The following is a 21,778-nucleotide window of genomic DNA, read 5'->3' on the forward strand; positions in this document are numbered from 1 at the left end:
GTAATGGCTATGTCGCTGGACTCCCACGTAGTCGACCGCAGTTAGAGTCCCGGACCCAGTGGCTTAAAACTCACGTCAGGCGCATGTGTGTGCCTGCCCAAGATCCCCCGAGAGGAGAAAGGAGGAGAAAGGATTGTGGCATGGCCATCCCCCTTAGGGGGTGATTTCTCGCTTCCTATCTCTCTGTCTCTCTCTGTCTTTGTGGTGAGCGCATGTGCCCTATAGCAAAAATCTCTCCAAAAAAAAAAGAAATAAAGAATTATTTTATTTAACTTTATTTATTTTAATTTGTCCAGAGAGGAACAGAGAATGAGAGAGAGAGAGAAAGCAAGCCACCAGTCTGGAACTAGAACGGTGGTCAGCCATATGGGAGTCCAGTGCCCTTAACCAGCACACCACCTGCCGGCCCCTAGACCCATTATATTTTAAGTAATTTTTATATAGTTGTATTAATATTTCTGATGCATTTAACTGTTTTATACTCAATGTTTTTGTCCTTCCCCAATATTTCTCCTAATTTTATTCATTTATTATCATTCAAAAAAAATTTTGCTATAGGGCACGCACTGTCACCAGAGAGAGAGAAAAAAAAAGAGGGTGGCGGGGGAGAAAGCGAGTTACCCAGTCTGAGACTCAAATTGCAGTCAGCTATGTGGGAATCTGGCACCTTAACCATTATACCACCTGCTGGCCCCACCTTTCCGATTTTAAATGAATATACTATATGATTCCACTTTATATCATTTTAGTCAATTACACTTTTCAAATTTTCATAGCAGTTGCTCTACAGTTTACATTATATATTTTTAACTATGTCCACTTTCAAATAACCACATTACTTCATAAGTATAGTATAGGTAGAACAGAATAATTTCAATTTCAACCTCTCTTCCCTTGTAATATTGCTGTTATTCATTTCTCTTATTCAGATGTAATAATCACCCAATACATGGTTTACTATTATCACTTTAAATAAATAGTTCATTTTTAGATCAATTAACAGAAGAAAAACAAAAGATTTTATCTTCATTTATTTCTTCTCTAATCCTCCTCTTTCTCTTATACAGCTTCAAGATTCTGACTTTTATCATTTTTGTTTTGGCTGAAAAACTTTCAACACTTCCTGCAGGACAGGTCTACTAGCAATGCAATCTCTCAATTTTTGTCTGAGAGTTCTTATTTCTCCTTCACTTTTGAAGAGTAATGTTATTAGATATAGAATTATATTTTGGTGGAGTTTTCCTCTAAGTTTTTTGGTTTTTGAGAAGTTTTTGCTATAGGGTACATGCACTCACCAAAAAGACAGACAGAGACAGAGAGACAGAAAGCGCGAAATCACACCCAGGGTGGATGGCCAAGCCACAATCCTTTCTCCTCCACTCTCCTCTCGGGATATTGAGTATGCACACACACGCGCCCAGTGTGAGTTTAAGCCACCAGGTCCGGGACTCAAACCGCTGTCGACTACATGGAAATACAACAACATAGCCATTATGCCAACTGCTGGTCCCTCTTTAAGTATTTTTCTGTAAAAATTTTCTTTAATAGACACAGAAATTAAAAGTTATCTGTTGATGATAATGTATACAGGAATATCTTTGAATTGACTGACATGCACTGTATTCATGCTGGGAAAAAAACTATGTTGTACACAGTAAAGATGTATGGAGATTAAAGGTAAAAAATAAAAAAAACTTGGGGAAAATTCAATAAAATAAAGAAAAAATTAAAACCTATAGATTGTTCTAAAAATATTTTCTAAAAATTTTCTTTAATTATTTCACTTTATTCCCTCATTGCTTATGTGGTTTCTAAAAGTACTGTGATGTAATTCTTAATCCATTTCTCTTTGAGTAAAGTGCTTTTTTCTTCTAGGATTCATTCAAATGTTCTGCCTGTGTTTTTCAGCAATTTGAATACGGTATGCCTAGGTGTGATATTTTGGGGGATTTTTTGTTTGTTTGTTTTAGAGATTAGATAGATAGATTGATTGATATACCCTACTTGGTGTTCTCAGAGCCTAATGGATCTGAGGCCCTGATGTCTGTCACTGATGTTAGCAAGTTTTATGTTATTAATACTTGAAACACTTCTGCCCCATTCTTATTTCTCTTGGTATTCCAATTATATGTATGTTATACTTTTTGATATTGAATCATGGTTCTCGGATATTCTGGGTTTATGTATTTATTTATTTATTTTGGTTTGGTTTGGTTTTTTTGAGGGGAGGAAGTTTCTTTCAGAAGTTTTTATTGACTTATCTTTAAGCTCACTGATCTTTCTTCAGTTGAGTCTACTAATGGGCACATGGAAGGCATTTTTTAGATTTCTGTGACAACACTTTTGATTTCTAGCATTTTCTTTTCATTCTTTCTTAGGAGCTCCCATGCCTGTTTACATTACCATCTGTCTTGCATGTTGTCTACTTTTTCCATTAGATCACTTCATAGGTTCAGCATAGTTATTTTAAAGTTGCTCTCTGATAATTCCAACATCTGTTTCATGTCTGAGTCTGGTGCTAATGACTGCTCTGTCTTTGTAGGATGTATCTGTTCTTGCCTTTTGGAATGCCTTTTAATGTTTTGTTAAAATCAAACACTTAAGGATTTATGTTCATCTGGGCCATGTTTACTGTTTGCTGTAGCTACAGGTACCAGCAAACAGCAAACTGTTTAACTATAGTGCTTCTGTTTTGTCTCTTCATGACATCAAGCTTTCCTCAATACTCCTCCTCAGAGGACGTCTGCATCTTGCAGCTCTTTTAACTGTAACCCACTGCTTTTACTCTGGAGGCCTACTTCCATTGTGGTAGATACAGTATGGGTGAGTGTGAGCATTCTACAACCTTCTGAGTAAATATGAATTTTTTCAGAGAGTCTGCATCTTGGGAATGTGACCTTCAGAAGTGTTCTTCCAGTGGTTTAGCTTTTTTTTTTTTCTTCTTGCATTCCCTACCTCCTTTCTTGGCTGCAGTGTTCCAAGTCTATTTCCACAGGGCCCTGGCCATTACAGACTGTGATTTCCCTAAATTCAGTGAAACAGGAAGGCGAGAGAAGGTTAAAGTGGGAGAAATTCCCTTCCCTCAGCTGAGATAAGACCCTGGCCAAGGGCTTTTTCACTGGAGAGTGGGTCTTTGTGATGAGGAACACTCAGATTGTATTTTACAGTGAGTATAATCCCCGGCAGAGTCACAAAAGGTTGTCTTCAGATCTTTATTGTGAAAACCTAGTGAAATTCTTGGAGACAAAGCCCCAAAACAGTGTAGGGATCTCCCTAAGACTTGGGCCCCAGAGGCTCTCACTGTCATGCTGTATACAGTGTCCAACAACTTGTCAAAATTACCATGAAAGTGTCCCTATCAGATCAGGGCTCTTGCAGCATGTGCTCCAGGCAAACAGATCTTGATTATGTCCATTTGGACACCTCAGCTCTCTAGAGTTTAGAATAGTGGTGTACACTAAGACCTGATTCAGCTCTCTGATAGATTAAAGAAAATTCACTTATCACTAGTTTACCCAGATTTTTTTCTTGTAAAAATGGGAGTGATAGCTTCAAGGCTCATTACATGTTAGAATGGAAGCCTTAAGTCTCACTTCCTATGTCATGAGATAGTCACACTGAGAAACCACGTACCATGCTATTACAAAGCCCATGCCAGGGACCAGCAGTTAGCGTAATGGCTATGTCGCTGGACTTCCAAGTAGTCAACCACAATTAGAATCCCAGACCCGGTGGCTTAAAGCTCATACCGGGCGCGTGTGCGTGTGTGCCCAAGATCCCGAGAGGAGAATGGAGGAGAAGGGATTGTGGTGTGGCCATCCCCCCCTGGGGGGGGTGATTTCTCACTTTCTGTCTCTCTGTCTGTCTCTGTCTTTCTGGAGAGCGCACACGCCCTATAGCAAAAACCTCTCAAAACAAACAAACAAAGCCCATGCTATCTGAAGAACCAGCACTGACATGCCAGCCATAAGACTGAACCATTTGGCAATGGATCCTCATATCTCAGTTAAGCTGCACAAAATGATACCACGAGGAGCAAACACAAAGTTTTCCAGTGAAGTCCTTCCCCAGTTGCAGATTCATAAGCAAAATAAACAGTTGTTGTTCTGAGTCTCTAAGATTTGGAGTGGTTCATTTTGCAGCAGTATACAAGAGTACTTCAAAAAGTCATGGAAAAATAGAATTAAAGTATGAGTTTATGTTACTTTAGTTTTCTGAAATTCATGCATAATTATTTCATAATATGCATTTTTCACAAGCTACTTGAAACAACTTAGGAACGTTCTGCTTGCTTCATATAAACAGAACTTTCCTAAGATGATACTCAAGGGTCTACCAACATTTTCAAATTTAATTCATGCTAATCTCCCTGTTCTAGCCAATGCCCCTAGTCATATAGCTCTCTTGGTGTTTATAGAATACACCAAGCCCTTTGCTGCCTCCAGGCCTGGCCTGAAACACCCTTCTTGCTCTTTACCTGACAGGTGACATCTTTTCCTTTAGATCTATGAAAGAATGTCCCCTCCTCAGGAAGGCTTCCATTGTCCATCTATCTAAAGTATACCTATTGCCCATCCCTATCTCTTAATACATATACACATAATCCACTATTTTCTATCTTGAGTCTTTCTCACATCCCTTTTCTCTTAGATGGTTTGTAATTACAGGTGTGTTTGGTGACTCCACTAATTTCTACCTCTTGGCTAAATGATTGATTCCATGGAAAAAGGGCCCAGTCAGTTTGTTCACTAGTACATAATTGCCTGAGTCACCACAAGAACGCAGTAGGGGTTTTATAAATACCTCAAAATGAATGAGCTCCTTTAAACAGACGCTGCCTCCATGTGTTCCTTGGTCAGGCCAAGGTTTCTCGAATTCAGCAGTACTGACACTTTGGATCAAATAATTCCTTATTGTGAGAGACTATCCTATTCCTTTGTAGAATGTTCTATAGCATCTCTGGCCACTACTCACTAGATGCCAGCAGTACCATCACCGCTCCCCAAGTTGTGAAGACAAAAAAAAAAAGTCTCCAGACACCATCAAATGTATTCTGGCAAGGAAAACCATCCTTAGTTGAGAAACACTGGTTTAGACTAGAGAGATACCACTTCCGTAGTATCCTGGTTTACACTAAAAGATGGCTACAGTAATGAAGCAACTCAAGAATGCAGATATCCTTTCATCTGAAACCAATTTTCTCATATCCTTCCTCTGGCCCTTCTCAAAAGCCACTTAAACTGAACTATGGAAGAGATTCTAGGAGCCCTGACATTATGAATTTCAATCATTTCAATAATTGGAAATTTCTACAATACCTCTTTGAAAAAGTTTCTCCACTATCCAATGAATGTCTCTATTATTCACCAGTTAAACATAGCTGATATATGATCACAATTCTAAAGACAGAAAATACCACTGATTGTTTTGAGGGTCTCCTAATCAAATGATAAAAGAACTCTGATAAAAAAAATAGCTTATAAAGACAATGCATTTAAACGTTGTCTAACAGGCAAGTTGTTCCAGAACAGTTTAGTTTAATCATTGAAATCATGCTTCTTGCTTAAACAGTATCCTCATTGTCACTTTTGTCAGAAAGATTAGGCATTGTTGATCTGCTAAAGCTAAATGAAACCAGCTGTACCAATGAACCAGACTCTAATGCCTGTATTCTTCCTCTAAAGAAAGTCAGGGCTGAATCTGCAATTTGAGTAGGCTTTGGGGTTTTTTGGGTTTTGTTTGTTTTAATTTGATAGAGGGTATGTGCACACATTAGAGAGAAAGAGAGAGAGAGAAAGGGAAAGTGATAGTCACAATGCAGTCCTTTCTCTTCCATTTCTCCCTTTGGAATGCTGGGCGCACGCGTGCGTGCACACACACACACACATACACACACACACACATTCTCATTTATTTCTCAAGCCTGTAGATCTGGGACTCAAATCACGTGGTCAGCTATGTGGGATCCAGCAGTCTTAACCACCATGACATCAGCTGGCCTGCCTTTAGGGCTTTTTAAAAATAAAATTAGTGGAATTGCTAGGTGGATTATTATCTTCCATGAACTGGGTAAGGGTAAAAAGCCTACTTTTTCAACTTTATATAGGAGGAAGACAGATCCAAAAGTCTCATGCAACAAACACTATGTACTCCATTAGCTTTCTTCTTTAAGTCCTTTCTCCTGGATTGAAATGTCATATTTTTTACGCATTAAATTACAAAACTAAACCCGATTGTATCCTACTGTGATGCCATTTTCATACCCTTGACTAATAGTGTGGTTACAGGCTTGATCTTTGAAGTGAGTTGCTTTGGCCCTTGTATCCAAAAGTGTAAATGAAATCAGAGCAGACCTAATGGGAAACAGAGTGTGGGCCTCAGGAGCATCCCACAGCATAGCTCAAAAAATGTGATCAGATTTCCCTCTCTTCTGTACAAAGTTCCCATTTGTGAGAGGGTAACCACTGGGGATACAGGAAGTCAGCATGGCAGTCCAGGTGTCAACACTTAAGATGAAAACTTCAAGGAACCAGGAATCCAGTATTCTCCATCTGGGGATCTCTGACCTTTTGAATTCTTCAAACTCCTCCTGATAGTGTTTCAGTGGAGCTGACCTTCAGGGCAAGCAGTAAGAACCACATCTTTAATCTCCTATATTCTGTAAAGGTGGTTAACTGCTGTTGCCTTTTTTCTTGCTGCTACTTGTCTTAATTAACAGCATTTTTCCCCCAGTTTCTCCTGGGGCTTTGAAGAGTTCTTTGAAATGTATTTAGTGTATTTCAGTCTTGGTTTGGCTTAGTCTCTCAATTTATGAGGTCATTTAATTCAAGTTCAATTATTCAGCACAAATTGGCAGAATGAACTACTGAAAGAAGATTGGCACTTTCAATCACATAAATCTCATGTTACATAAAGTGAGCAAATTCCTCCATTGTTCTTATTGACCCCTGAGATAACAATTTATGGCTGTCAAGAACCAGTGTGGGCAGGCTTCTCTTTAGCAGGCTCCTGCAAGAGTAAGGCTTTGGCATCTACACCTCAAGAGAGACTGAAGATAAGTAGAGAAAATGACCAAAGATCAGTATCATCCGTGGGATGACTTAGTCTAAGTAAGGCCAATACTCCAGTTCAGAGGTAGAACAAAGACAAGTTGTTTTTCCTCTAAATGGCTATGAGGTCTAACTAAATCAAAACCAGCTACAGTCTCACATCTGCCTAGATTTAACAGAAGGAAAGGAAAAGACCCTGTCCCAGGGAGAGTAAAGTTTCTAGCTTCTTACCACTTCTTACAGGTGTCAAACTCTGTGGGAAATCAGGAATTGAAATGGGAATCGGGGGAACTCCACCAGTAGATCCCAGCGTACTAAGGAGAATAAGGGCACCACCGTGTCTCAACTTTGAGGGCTGAGGTGAAGGGTTGTCCTAGCTGTTATTTGCAAGAGCTAAGTATTCATGGATGCCCCCCATGAGCAAACCACCAATCTTTCCAAATTATTGGATCATCAGGAAAGTTAGGATGCATTGGTGCACAGAAAAACATAGAAAAATACATCATAACTTTTCAGACAACCCAATACATTGCTTAAAGCCAATTCCACTGTAATATCCAAATATAACACTTTTGTTTAGTCACAATTTGGACAATAATCAAATAAATTTATTTACTTTTACTTTAAGGCCCTCAGAGGTTAACAAAGTTAGTGGTGAGTCTGACAACCAAAGGGTGAAATCTCATTGTTTGTGGGAGGGTGGGGCACAGAGCCCAAACCACAAAATGGAATTATGCCAAGGGTCCCTCAAGGACACACAGTGATGAAGGAGCTTGATTTAAAAGCATATGAGCCTGTGGCTTCTGAACACAGTCACCACCAAAGAAAATATATTGAAAATACTCTAGTTGACATCATCCCCCCTTCTTTCTTTTTGAAACCCCATATCATTTGACCTGAGCCTTTCTTACTACATTATAGTTTATTTAGAATGTACTATATCCTAACTAATATAGAATTACTTATGTATGTGAACCATCTCCTTTTAAGATTAAGCTTTCTGAGAAAGCTTTCTCACCTACAACATAAAAGTAGTAGTATAATAAACATTCAGCATTAGCTGAATAAGCTCAAAAAATATTGGGTTGTTGGAAAATTCATGACGCATTTTTGCATAGAAAAACACATCATGACTTTTCCAACAACCCAATATGTACCAGTCTCTTAGTGTACAAAAGTCCTTGATAGGCTCAGCTTGCAGTAGTGAGCACAGGCAGATGATGTGGCTCCAGAGGCTGAGGCCACATGAGAGGCCAAAATTCAATCCCTGGCCTATCCTAAAAGCCCAGCAAGGTAGTATGCACCTGTAATCCCAGCTACCCCGGAGGCTGAGGCAGGAGGATTATGAATTTGCACCCAGCATGGAAAACATAGGGAGACACGTCTGAAAGAGTTGAGCATGGTGGCACATGTCTATAATCCCAGCTATTTAGGAGACGGAAACAGGAAGATCACAACTTAGCAAGATTTTATCTTAAAAAAAAAAAAAGTCCCTAGAAAACAAAGAGGTAAAAAGATGATTTCATGGTACAAAATTAAAGACATTTTTAAATGCCATATAGTTTTAAGTGCAAAGTAGTATACAATACATAATTTTTAAAACATTTTTTTCTATATTTAATGCTGTAAGAATTTAGAAGAGAAAACATAATCAGGAAACCAAACTAGAGATTAGTAGTTGGTAATGATAAATTACCTCCCTCCCCTAAACACACACAAAAAGGAGAAAGAAGCTGGAGAATAGTTAAAACACAAAATTGTCTACTCCAATCTGAGAATATGGTAAATTCAAAGAAGTATTTAAAAGAAATAAAGCATATTTTTGAGTGTTGCATGTTGATGTGGATGGTCAGTCAGCCATTCTAGTGACTCAAGCTCATTACCAAACAGGTTACCTATATAAAAATCTCAGTCAACTTCTCCCTAGAAAATGTGTTCCTGAGGTAGGAAGAGATCCAAGAGTACTCAAAAGTAATAAAAATTCTTTCTATTCCTCCTGAAGTTTCAAAACTACAGCTAATAGCAACCATTCCAAAAATCAAGATTTACATAAGCCTGAACACAATCAATGCTGATGTAGAGAATACTGTTTGTTGATACTGTTTAAAGAACTATGAGATAAAGTGTTGCTTGCATATTCCACAAGTTAAAACAAAGAATGTCACAAGTGCAATGCCAAATCAGTGACATCTGAAACTATCAAGAGTTATAGGTTGAAATGAATCCAAAAAAGAGAGTTCACCCAGCCTCTCGAACGTGCCCTTAATTGGAGACTTCATAGAGGTAATTTAGTTAAAAAGAAGGCATCAAAGTGGGACTTAATCCATATGGCAGGTGTTCTGATTAAAAAAAAAAAAAAAAAAAAAAAAAAAACATTAAAAAAGAAACTTGGAAACAGAGAAAGATAACACATGTACTGGGAGATTGCCTCTGAAGTTGAAGGCAGAGCTCAGAGTGACACACCTACAAGCCAGGAATGCTAGTCTTTGCCAGCACGCTGCCAGAATCTAGGAGAGAGGTACAGAACAGATACTCCCTCAGAGCCCTCAAGAGGAACCAACCCTACGATGCCTTGATCTAGGATTGCCAGCCTCCAGAACTGAGACAACACATAAGTGTTGAAGCCACCCCATTTGTGACACTCTATTCTGACAGCCCTAACAAACTAACACAATGGAGTTTATGGTTAAATCCAAACCTGATTGATACAATACAATAATCAATACATGTATGTAAGATGCTCTCTACAAATGCCAGGCAGCTTTACTGCAAGATGATGAGAGCTGTTCTTGGGAAGCATGCTAAAAATAACGTTTGAAGATGAGGGCAGGGATATGGGCGCTTACAGGAAAGTGTGGTGGGGAGTAATGAACAGGATCCCAGTACTGGATCTGTAAATTGCATAGCACTTTGGAGACACAACAAACAAATTCATTGCTCAAGTACTGCTATATGACACGTAGCTGTTGTTCTTCAGCCTGACCTTGCCACCTTAAAGCAAGCAAACCCAGACAGTCTGTCATCACTTACAGCAGGTGAGTGGGCAAAGGCTTTCATCTCTGGCTAGAGGAAATTAAATAGTACATGTGACCAACAGGATTGAAGCTGCTCAAGAAATGCTGACAAGATAAATTTGGACCTATTAGATAGAAAGCTATCAACTGTCCAGAATCATTCTTCACAAAGATTACAGGTACCTCTAAAGTCTTCTTTTCACTCAGGCATAACGAATAGAAAAATTTTCAACTATCTCCAAGATTTTGACATTAGTCTTTGTGTTCAGCATCGCATACATCTATTAACTGATGTTTGGAGAAGAGCTGAGCATATCTTTTGTGGGCTGGCACATTGTTTCTTTATAATAAATTAGTGTTTGCTTCTGTTTGAGTCACAATTAAAACAAGTCAGAGCATATGTGAGAGCCATCTGGAATGTTCAAGTAGGACCAAATCTTTCCAAGGCCTTATACTATGGAAGAAGTAATGGTGTAATGGTTAGCAAAAGAATGGCTTTGAGCCATGAAAACAAGCTTTGCCACTACCTCCTAGTGTGGGCACAAGCACAATGCTAAAACTCTGTAAGCACTAAGATTCCTGACTGCTCAAAAGGAGATAATAATAGAACCTGTTTTATAGAGCATTTGTGAGGAGTAAATAAGACAAAATTGTATACTGTATCTTATACAAAAGAATTGCTTTATAGAGGGCAGTTCTCATTTTATTAACACTAAGGATATAAGTAATTTTTATACAGTAGTACTACTATATACAGAGTACTACTATTTTGCTTTAGGAAAGACTATAAATCTTGGGACACCAGCTCTGTTAAAATGAGCTTAACCATTTAGACGATTACGCTAACATTCCATAATTCTCCAGCAACATGGTTAAATCATTAAGAGACCTCCAGGTTTGGGTTTGGTTTTTTTGGTTGTTGATTTTTCATAAAAAACGAACAAACAAAACAAAAAATGTTTTTTAAACAAATTGTTCTTGCAGTTCCCAAAATCAGTACTACTATTCTTGGCTTACGCCATTTCTGGATTTATGTATCTTCTTTTAAAAGAAATATTTCTTCATATTTTTAACTAAAAAATAATAAACAAGGGGGGGCAGCAGGTGTTGTGGTGGTTAAGGCACTGGACTCCCACATGACTGACCACAGTCCAAATACCAGACCTGGCAGCTCGAAAATCATGCTGGCTATGTGTGTGTGTGTGTGTGTGTGTGTGTGTGTGTGTGTGTGCCCAAAATGCCAGGAGGATAACAGATGAGATGGGACTGCTGTGCGGCCATGCACCCTCATAGGTGAGTTCTCCCTTTCCTTCTCACTGTCTCTCTCTCTCTCTCTCTCTCTCTCTGACAATCACATGCACTGTAAAATTAGCTTAGCCATGCAATGCAATCACATACACCATAAAATTAGGGTAACAAAAAACAAAAATAATAAAGATAAGAAGAAGAAGCAAAGGTATAAGACTATACTCAAAAAAATATTACCTCAATTAGCACATTGCCAAAATTTCTAATTATGTGTTTGAAATAATCCTTCAGAGAATCGTCTTCAACATCTTTTTATTTATAATAGTAACTTAGATTAGAATACCATATTCTCTGTAAGGATTTTAAAATGAGATAAGAACATGGATGGTTTAGAAAGTTATTTTTTTAACATCATTTGCTAATGTTATTATAGTAAAACAAAGCTTATATCTCATGTTGTTAGTTCAGAAATGGTACTAGATTTTCTACAAGATACATGCCACTATGTATGGTACTTCACTACCCCTTAACCAATAAGGGAGAGGGAGTAGGTTGATCAGAAACATATGAGGTGAGCTTTTTAAGAATCCCCATTTTTTTGTGTCCTGACCCCAGGAAACGAATGTGGGGAAAGAGGACGAAGGGGAAAAAAATTCTCCATGTGGAAATATAAGTGGCATAATGCCAAAGCAGACAGTTAGGAAGAAAGAATAAGTTTGCAGTTTCTTTAAACTGACTTCTGAAAGATGAAGTGGAAACTCAATTATTTTTCTATAAGAGATATTTTTGCTATAGGACACATGTGCTTACCATAGAAACAGAGACAAAAAGCAAGAAATTACCACCCATGGGGAATGGCCACACCACTATCCCTTCTTCTCCCTTCTCCTCTCAGGATCTTGGGCACACGTGCACACATGCCCGACAAGAGTTTCAAGCCTCTGGGTCCAGGACTCAAACCACAGTTGGCCACGTGGAAGTCCAGAGAAGTAACCACTATACCATCTGCTGATCCCAACTCAATTTAAAAAGATGTCAAGAATGGCCAATACATTCAGCTTTTTCAAATCAATACTCTTATTCTTATGTTAACACTAAGTTTCTGTGAGAAATTCATCACATCATTCACCAAGAAATAAATTATCATTAGAGGGTTCCAAGCCTACTGAGAGAAAAAAAAAATCAAAGTTGAGGAGGAACAAAAGAAAAAAGATACATTAGACAAGCATGCAAAATGGTTTGTTAGCAGAAAAAAAAGTAAACATTTTCATTGACTTTTATACTTGTTTTTAAAACAAAACAAAACAACAAAACCCCAAGGAGGTGGGAAAGTATATTAAATGAGAATTATATAAATTTACTGCTACTCAGGCAACAGAAAGAACAGAGCAGAAGAAGACTTAGTTCACCATGAGAGCTGAAATCATGGTAATTTCAGAGATAAGCTGATTTCAGAGATAAGGCAATGAAGATGTTCTACTGAGAATTTACCCTGGCAAACAGAAAGGGCAGGCCAGAAGACTGAGTCTGTCATGAGAGCCTCCAACCACTGAGTGTCTTGACAAGTCTAAGTGAGGGACCAGCAGTTAGCGTAATGGTTATGTCACTGGACTCTCAAGTAGTCAACCATGGTTAGCGTCCCGGACCCGGTGGCTTAAAACTCACGCCGGGCGCATGTGCGTGTGTGCCCAAGATCCTGAGAGGAGAATGGAGGAGAAGGGATTGTGGTGTGGCCATCCCCCTGCGGAGGGGGTGATTTCTCGCTTTCTGTCTCTCTCTGTCGGTCTGGCAAGCGCACGCGCCCTATAGCCAAAAAAAAAAAAAAAAAACCTCTCCACAAATCTAAGTGAAAAGTTGCCAAAATATAAATACTATTTGGGTCCTCATATTCCTCAACTCCCACTGAATCTGTGGCACAAAGGGAGTAAAACACAACCCCAAAGCGTTGCAGACCACATCCTCCTATGTACCTCTGATCGCTTAGATTGATCTTCTAGAAATTAAGAAAAAACTAATAACCCACCAGATGACTAGAAATCACCACTGGGGCACAAAAAATATGCAAAACCAAGAAAACACCTCACCCCCCCGAAGGGAAAAGAATAACTCCTCTTCATCTACAGACAGTACAATGGAACTCATGGAAACGTCTGATAAAGAATTTAGAGTATTCATAGTGACAAAACTAACAGAGATGGAAGAGAAGAGAGACAATGAACACAAGAAGAAAAAAAGCCGAGGAATTCCAGGAGGTGATGAAGTTCTTGAGAGAGCTGAAAGTGGAAATATACACCATTAAAAAGAATCAAATAAAACTGTTGGAGATAGAGGCTATAATACAGGAAGTCAAAACTTCCTTTGAAAGTATTAAAAGCAGACTAGATCATACAGAAAATCGAATTTCAGATGTAGAAGACAGGATCATTGGACTAGTAAAATCCACCACAAAGACTGAAAAAGTAGCCAAAAAATATTAGAATAATATACCAGAAATACTAGATACCATTAAATGTCCAAACATTCAGATAACTGGTATCCCAGAAGGTGAAGAGACTCATAAGGACATAGAAACTTTATTCCATGAAATCCTGGAAGAAAACTTCCCAAATATAGAGAAAAATCCAAAGATCCAGACCCAAGAAATACAAAGGACCCCAAACAGGATCAACCCAAGAAGATCTTCTCTAAGACACATTATAGCCAGAATGACCTAAACCACAGACAGAGATGAGATACTCAGACTGGCAAGAGAGAAACATCAAGTTACCTACAAAAGGATATCCCAACAGGCTAACAGTGGACCTCTCACCGGAAACAATGCAAGCAAGGAAAGAACGGGAAAATATATTCAAAGTATTGAGTGAAAAACAATGTCAACCAAGAATATTATTTCTGGCAAGATTATCCTTCATATGTTTTGACTAAAACATTACTGACCTATACTTTTTTTCCCAGTGTTAAGGAGTTTTGTCTTCTCTCGAATTGTGGACAGGTCCATGTACCTGTTATTTGAAAAGAATCCTAACCTGTTTCCTGGCTTTAAGTATTAAGCAAAGTTCTCTTAACATTCTTTGATTTTGATTTATTAAAGAAAGTTAAAACTGCCCTTCTTGACATTAAATTAGTGACCACAGTAAGCTATATAGCCTCAGCTATGTGCTATTGTATAGTCATTCTATCCACAAAGTTACATGCCTAAAGTCAACTTTTGTTCACAGATATGTATATATCATCTGAACTCACTACTGAAAGTATTTAGATTAATTAAGGTATTTTGTGAATCAATACAATGTGGGAAAGAATAAGGAATGGAAAGCAACTGCAGATACCAAAGACAGGGAGAGAGGAGGATGGGAAATTGCAGAGGGAGAAAAATATATATATATATATATGAAACAAGAAATGGAAAATTATTTGCTAATGATAACATGTATCATTAAGCCACTTTACAGTGTATTCTTGCTGGAAAATCACATTTGGTATGCTATGGTGAAGTTCAATAAAAGTATGTAAAATAAATAAATTAATAAAAATTTAAAGAAAAATCAATGATAACAATAAAGAAAACATAAGAAAAAATTAATTTACTGCTACTTATTATTAAGAGAACAAACATTTTACATGTGAAATTTTTTTTAATGAACTTACTTGCTTTTCCCTTTGTATACTGTAGCATAAGATCCTTCCCCTAGTTTTTCCAGTTTTTCATATGAGTCAGCTTTTCCAAATTTGGGGCTTGTCGGCTAAAAATGAAGCAGAGGGAAAACAAAACAGATTGTATCAAATTAATTAACAATCAATGTCCCGATTTTGCTGAGAGTGTATAGATTTAATATCCCTTTTAAAATAACCTTTATTTTTCTGACACAAGAATATTTATTTTATGAACAACATAATAAACAGGACATAAAACTCAGAATATGCAAATGAATACAATGTAGAAGTAAATTTTTCCATAATCTAACTATGGTTAACATTTTGGTATCGCTTCAAATGATATTTGTATGTTAATGATAGCTTTTTTACATAAATGGAATGACACTACACATACTGTTTTATAACCTGCTTTGGTTTTAACCAAATATATTATGAACATTTTCCATGTTGTTATGTAATTTTCTAAATTAGGCACTGGCAAAGTGTAGCCTGTTGGTCAAATCTAGCCCTCCAAGTACACCTCATGAGCTTAGAATAGTGTTCACCTTTTTTTTATTTATTGAGGAAAAGAAAATTAAAATAATAAAATTTTCCATGTGAAAATTATATGAACATAAAAGTTTCTGTCCAGAAAGTTTTATTAGAACAAAGTCATGTGCGTTCATTTATATATTGTCTTTGGCTTTTCAACTACAATAGAGCTGTAGTTACACTAGAGGTTGTATGCCTGAAAAGCTAAAAACATACAAGTGAAAATCCAAGACAGATATAAAAAAATTAATTTATGCAAATTTGCTTTAAAAATCATAATCATGTGAGATTTATTTCATGAAGTCAAGAATAACTCAATCCCAAGAAATTTACTAATATATTTCAATACATGCAGAAAAATATTCAATATATATATAGTAATTACAATAAATTCTGAAAAATAATGTTTATAACTCAGTACATATTGAAATAAAAAGAAAAATTAAAATTATATAATCTAGAGATAAAGACTCCTAATTTAATAAAGATTATTTTATTGAAACCTATAAAAACCTTGGAGGCCAGCTCCATAGCACAGTGGTTAAGATCTATGCAGAGGAAGCCAGACTTCACATGGCCAAATGAGGTTCTCAGTCCAGCCTCACCAGCAACATGCAGGGCGTGAGCACGCATACCCAAGATCCTAGTGGGGTGGACAATTAGAGGATGAAGGATTGCAGTTGTGACCAGACCTAGATACATAGTGTTCTCCATTTCTCTCTCTGTCTCTCTCACCGTATGCATGCACACACTCTATCACAAATAAAGAAAAACATTTTCTGGGGGGACCAGCAGTTAGCATAATGTCGCTGGACTCCCATGTAGTCAACCACAGTTCGAGTCCCAGACCCGGTGGCTTGAAATTCATGCTGGGCGCATGTGCGTGCGTGCCCAAGATCCCGAGAGGAGAATGGAGGAGAAGGGATTGCGGCATGGCCATCCCCCTTGGGGGGTGATTTCTCGCTTTCTATCTCTCTGTCTCTCTCTGTCCTTCTGGCGAGCGCACACGCCCTGTAGCAAAAAACCTCTCCAAAAAAAAAAGAAAAACATTTTCTGAAAGATCTTGGATTTAATCATGAAATATTGATTCATTATTTTTAAGTTCAAGAACAAGACAAGGGGGACCAGCAGTTAGGATAAGGGCTATGTCGCTGGACTCCTATGTAGTCAACCGTGGTTCGAGTCCTGGACCCGGTGATTTAAACTCACGCCGGGCACGTGTGCGTGTCCCTGGGGGGGTGATTTCTCACTTTCTGTCTCTCTGTCTCTCTCTATCTCTCTGGTGAGCGCACATGTCCTAGAGCAAAAAATCCTCTCCCCCCCCCAAAAAAAAGAACAAGACAAGGACTCTCCTAACCTCCACTATTTAAGAATCATTAGCAAGAATTTGTACTTTAGAAACTAACCATTTTCATAAAATAGAAACCCACTCTCTCAATCCTTATGGCAACAAATAAATGTCTCAATATGTCTCAATGTTAGAGACTTAAAGTTAATGCTACAGAGATTGCAGAAAACAGGGATGCAAACTTTCCCCTACCCCAATTCACCTGTAAATATCCTAAAGACTCAAAGGTTGAGAGTCAAGTCAGCACATAAAACTCTCTTGGTACTTCCTTAACAACAGCTCATTCTGAGTAGTAAAATAAAAACAAAATTTTTGTGTAGAACCAAAGATTTTGCAGAATCTAATGTCAGGTCTTTCAAGGTGTACGAAACACATAGTAACCTTAAGCTGTGCATACTCAGGAACTATAATCAGGCAACTTCTGTTACTTGTCATAATGCTAATAGAGAGAAGAGAAAGTGAGCCAGCCAGTACACGGTTAAGGCAGCTGGATCCCACATTGCCAACTGCATGGTTTGAGTCCTGGACCTAGGTTTGGAAAACATGTTTGGCACATGTTTGTGCATGTCCAAAATCCCAAAAGGAGGGAGAAAAGGAGAAGAAACTGCAGCATGACCATCCCCCATGGGGAGTGATTTCTCATTTTCCTTCTCTTTTTCTGTCTCTTCCTAGCCAGCACACGAGCCCTCTAGCAAACAAAGAAGAAAAAGCTAATTTCTGAGAGTTCCAGGAATTAATCCTACATATCTGTAGGCAGTGACTGAACACTTTCAAAGGTAGAATGGCTGTGGAAAACAAAGAAAGAAATGCTGGAAAATTTCTTAAGGGCTGCAAAAATGTTTCTGGGGTCAAATATTCTATCTGACACTGAGTTGGATAGCATAGTAGCCTAATTTCTGACCAATGTGGTGTTAATATCTACTGAAGACCCATGATTACACAGTTCTAATTTTATGACAAAATAAAAAAAGGTAAGAGTCCTACTCTAACCTTCACAAGAGCAGAGCTCCTAGAGCCGTACGACACATTCAGCATCATCTACTCTAACATGAAAGTGTAAATCTGAAAATCTCTCAGAAAGCTAACTGCTTTGCCCAATATCATAAGTGAGCATTAATGAAATACATTTTCCTCAAAGCAAATGCCATCTATTTAATCTACTCTCATTTAGCACTCAATCTGAGAAAAAAATAATAGCACACATTTTATCATTAGCAAGGTTTTAAGAAAACGTCCTAAACAAACAACAAGGGCTTATTTTATTTGTTGTTAGCTTGCTATAGGTGCCATAACAAAATACCACAGACCAGGGAGCTTCGATGACAAATTTTTATTTTCTCACAGTTCTGACAGCAAGAAGTGCAAGCTCAAGGTATCTGCAGGTTTTGTTTCTCCTGAGGCTTCTCTCCTGACCTTCTTCCTGCGTCCTCACATGACCTTTTGTCTAAGTCAGTGTATCCTTAGTGACTCTCCCTCTTCCTCTTCGAATGAGGGCACGAGTCATACTGGATTAGGGTACCAGCCTCACAACCTCACTTTAACTGCATCACTTCTTTAAAAGCCTTATCTTCACATATTACATTCTGAAGTTCTTCAACATAGGAATTTTTGAGGAACACAGTTCAGTTCATAATGAGATATATGTTTATTTATGGATGGAAAACAATATTTCAATTTCAGTGTAGAAAGGAAGGGAGGGAGAAGAAGAAAGGAGAGGAAGTTATAGATATTTTTCTAGGAATTGAACTTGTTACCTTATGAGTTAAACCATGGATTATAATAAGAATTCACAAGCTTTTTTAGGCATCACATTCATTTAGGACCACGTTTTTTGTTTTTTTTGTTTGTTTGTTTTTTGGGTTTTTTTTTTTTTTTTTTTTTTTTTTTTTTTTTTTTTTTTTTTTTTTTTTGTTTTTTTTTTTGCTTTTTGCTTTTTGCTTTTTGCTTTGCTTCAAGAAACTTGAGAGATACAAATCATGTGTTGAATTGAATCAAGTAAAATTTAATGGAAAATTACACTCAAAGTTTCCTGACTAGTCCTGTGTGGGTTATGTTCTCATGCATTTTTCATCATCGGGAAACAGCCTGTGAATGTCACACTTTACCATCACCCTCCTGAGCCCAAGTTTTAAATAGAACTTTAAAAACCTATATTAAACTTCAGTAGAAAATGATCTTCAATGGGGAAAATATTGTGTTCACAGTTCCACTCTAAATTATTTAAAATCAGAACGAGAGGTCTGTGTGTTTGCTTTTGTGCTCCTTTAAGAATGAATCCCATCTAAGTTAAAGAAAAAACGTAGCAGGAGAAAACTACCTCTTTGCTCCTATTAGGAGATAAATTGCTAATGTGCACTTACAGCAAGTACGAGACACGACAAAATTGGCCAGAGAAAGGAAACCAATATTTTCTCTTCCTAGAAAGGCACAAATAATTTTCTAAATGATATATTTCACTCTTCATAAACTGATTTGTGTAATAGAGACTGTGTCATTGTTTAAAAACACAGACCTACGCTTACTACATGAAACTGAATTGGAGAAATTAGAAAAAATAATCTTTTTGTAAAAGACTTCATTTATTCATAAGAAAAACCAAGCAAGAGAAGATGCTAATAGTACAAGTAGTCTATTTATCTAAGTAGGTGAGGGGATGCATTAACTGCCATGGTTAAAGTATAACCTATTAACACTGCAGTGGCAGAAAATTAATATTTTGCCACAATTGGTGGTAAAACAATCAATGTTATTTGCCCTGTGATACCAATATATAGACATTGGAAATACAGTGCAATTTACAGATCAATCATACTGGCTCTACAAGAAGAATGAAAAGTATGTCATTCCTCTCAAAAATTGTTCTAATCTATAGAAAAATGGACCTATGGAATAGACCCATGTCTAAGAGATATTCTAAGCTTTGAATTAGATTCTTATAAAATCATCCTACTATTCCAGTAGGCAGAAATATAATCATTATGCATACAAAAAAGGAAATGCCAAGACTCTAAATAGAGGCCAATAATCAAATCCTTTCCTATCCAATGAGCAAAACAGAATAATCCAAAAGAAGTCCTATTTTGTTTGATAATTAAAGTTCAGGACTTTTGTTTGCCTTTTTTTTTTTTCTTGTCAACTTTATTAAGTCATCACATTTAAATAAAGATGCTGGATCAAACTGAAATATAGTCAACTCTAAACATTTACCTCCAACTCTTTGAAGTCAGGTGTGTTGATGGATAGAGAACAGCTTCACGGGACAACTGTTCTCTGCTTATCACTTACCCACTTAGAGTGCAGGCTTCAGACAGCACTTTAGAGACTTAGAAATAGAAGGCTAATCAGCAATTGCTAACAGACACTAACTTCATAGAGATGTGGAATTCAATGAGATAATGTTAATACTTTTTTTAAAATAGAATAAAAGTGCAGAGAACCATCAATTGTCTGGACCAGTGGAGGGGAACATTAGCATGGATAATGAAAAGTGCAGATAATGTTCCAGCTGAACAGTGTGCTTGCCACCCTGCCATAAAGACGGCGTTGCTAACCCTTAACAGCTCTAGCTCATTGTTGGTGTAATAATAACAACAGCTAACTAATTCTGAGAGCCAGGCTCTAAGCTACTAATCACTTTATGTCCATCATCTAAATTTAACCCCTATAACACCACCATGAGGTACATTCTATTACTATCCCATTTGAACATGAAGAATTTAAAGACTCAGTGCATGAAGTGGCTCATCTGAGATTCCACAGTTAATGGCAGAGCTCGGGTGCAAAACAAGTTGATCAGAACTAAGAACCTATTTTCTGTACCACTATTATAATGGTAGAATAGTTCCAGAGCCCAAACCCCCACCCAAATGGAAGAGACATTAATCATGCTTAGGCTTGTCTTCTACTTAAATCCCATTCCTCATACCATGGATGAGTTTCTGGCCTTCATTTTTACAAACTGCATTAATATACCTCAATGGTTATTGTACTGATACTATGATATGGATGTAAGAATGTCCACAGTTTCATTATGGACTTCATTGAAAATTGATTTGAATCCTCATACATAACCCCTTGCTTAAGATTGTTGAGGATGCTCTGAATTGCAGGAAAACCACAGATAACTGTTCTACTATTCATATACTGAAACTGTGACAGTGAGTGTGAGGCTGAGGGAGCAAAGATATTCAGAACTATGTAACTCCATTACACAAGGAGCTGAAATCAAACTCGCCTTGACTAATTTTTCTTTTGGCTTCAGTCTCTAAAACAAGCTCTATTGCCTAGTATTTACAGCCCTAGTAGAGCCACAGAGAGGTAGTTCCTAATTGATAGGTCACTTGGTTACAAAACAGATCTATGTGGTGGACTGAGGGATGGACCCAAATACCACACACAGTAACAAGGAGGCTTTGAGAAATCTGGGAATTTTCCATTTGCCACAAGATGAAAGCAATGCCAAAATGAGACAACCTCCCCCACCCCCATCAAAAAAAAAAAAAAAAGAGAGAGAGAGAGAGAGAGAGAACTGACAACCAAAGTGGAACTTTCATCACTGTACCTTCCGCCCCACTTTTGAGATTAAGTCTACCTCTCAAAAAAAAGGGGGAAAAAGAAAAGAAAGAAAGCTTGACACCTAAATGATCAAAGGCATAAGCCAATAATGGGAACCAGCAGTTAGCATAATGACTATGTCGCTGGACTCCCACATAGTCGACCACAGTTCGCGTCCCGAACCCGGTGGCTTAAAACTCACGCCGGGTGCGTGTGCGTCTGTGCCCAAGATCCCAAGAGGAGAACAGAGGAGAAGGGATTGTGGCGTGGCCATCCCCCTTGGGGGGTGATTTCTCACTTTGTGTCTCTCTGGCGAGCACATGCGCCCTACAGCGAAAACTTCTCAAAAAAAAAAAAAAAAAAAAGAGGAAGAAGAA

General features: G+C 37.7%; 1 protein-coding gene across 2 annotated transcripts in view; it reads right to left on the reverse strand.

Annotated features, from left to right (window-relative positions):
- The window catches only part of CDK14 (cyclin dependent kinase 14), a 667,802-nt gene that overhangs the window by 472,140 nt on the left and 173,884 nt on the right, over window positions 1–21,778 (reverse strand). For both annotated transcript variants that reach the window (XM_027768492.1, XM_027768493.1), the window contains exon 5: window positions 14,960–15,054. In XM_027768492.1, the coding sequence (XP_027624293.1) occupies window positions 14,960–15,054 (95 nt within the window). The remainder of the gene's footprint in view (window positions 1–14,959; window positions 15,055–21,778) is intronic.

This window comes from Tupaia chinensis, unplaced genomic scaffold, assembly GCF_000334495.1.
Source record: "Tupaia chinensis unplaced genomic scaffold, TupChi_1.0 Scaffold146650_1, whole genome shotgun sequence".
Classification (NCBI taxonomy): Eukaryota; Metazoa; Chordata; class Mammalia; order Scandentia; family Tupaiidae; genus Tupaia; species Tupaia belangeri.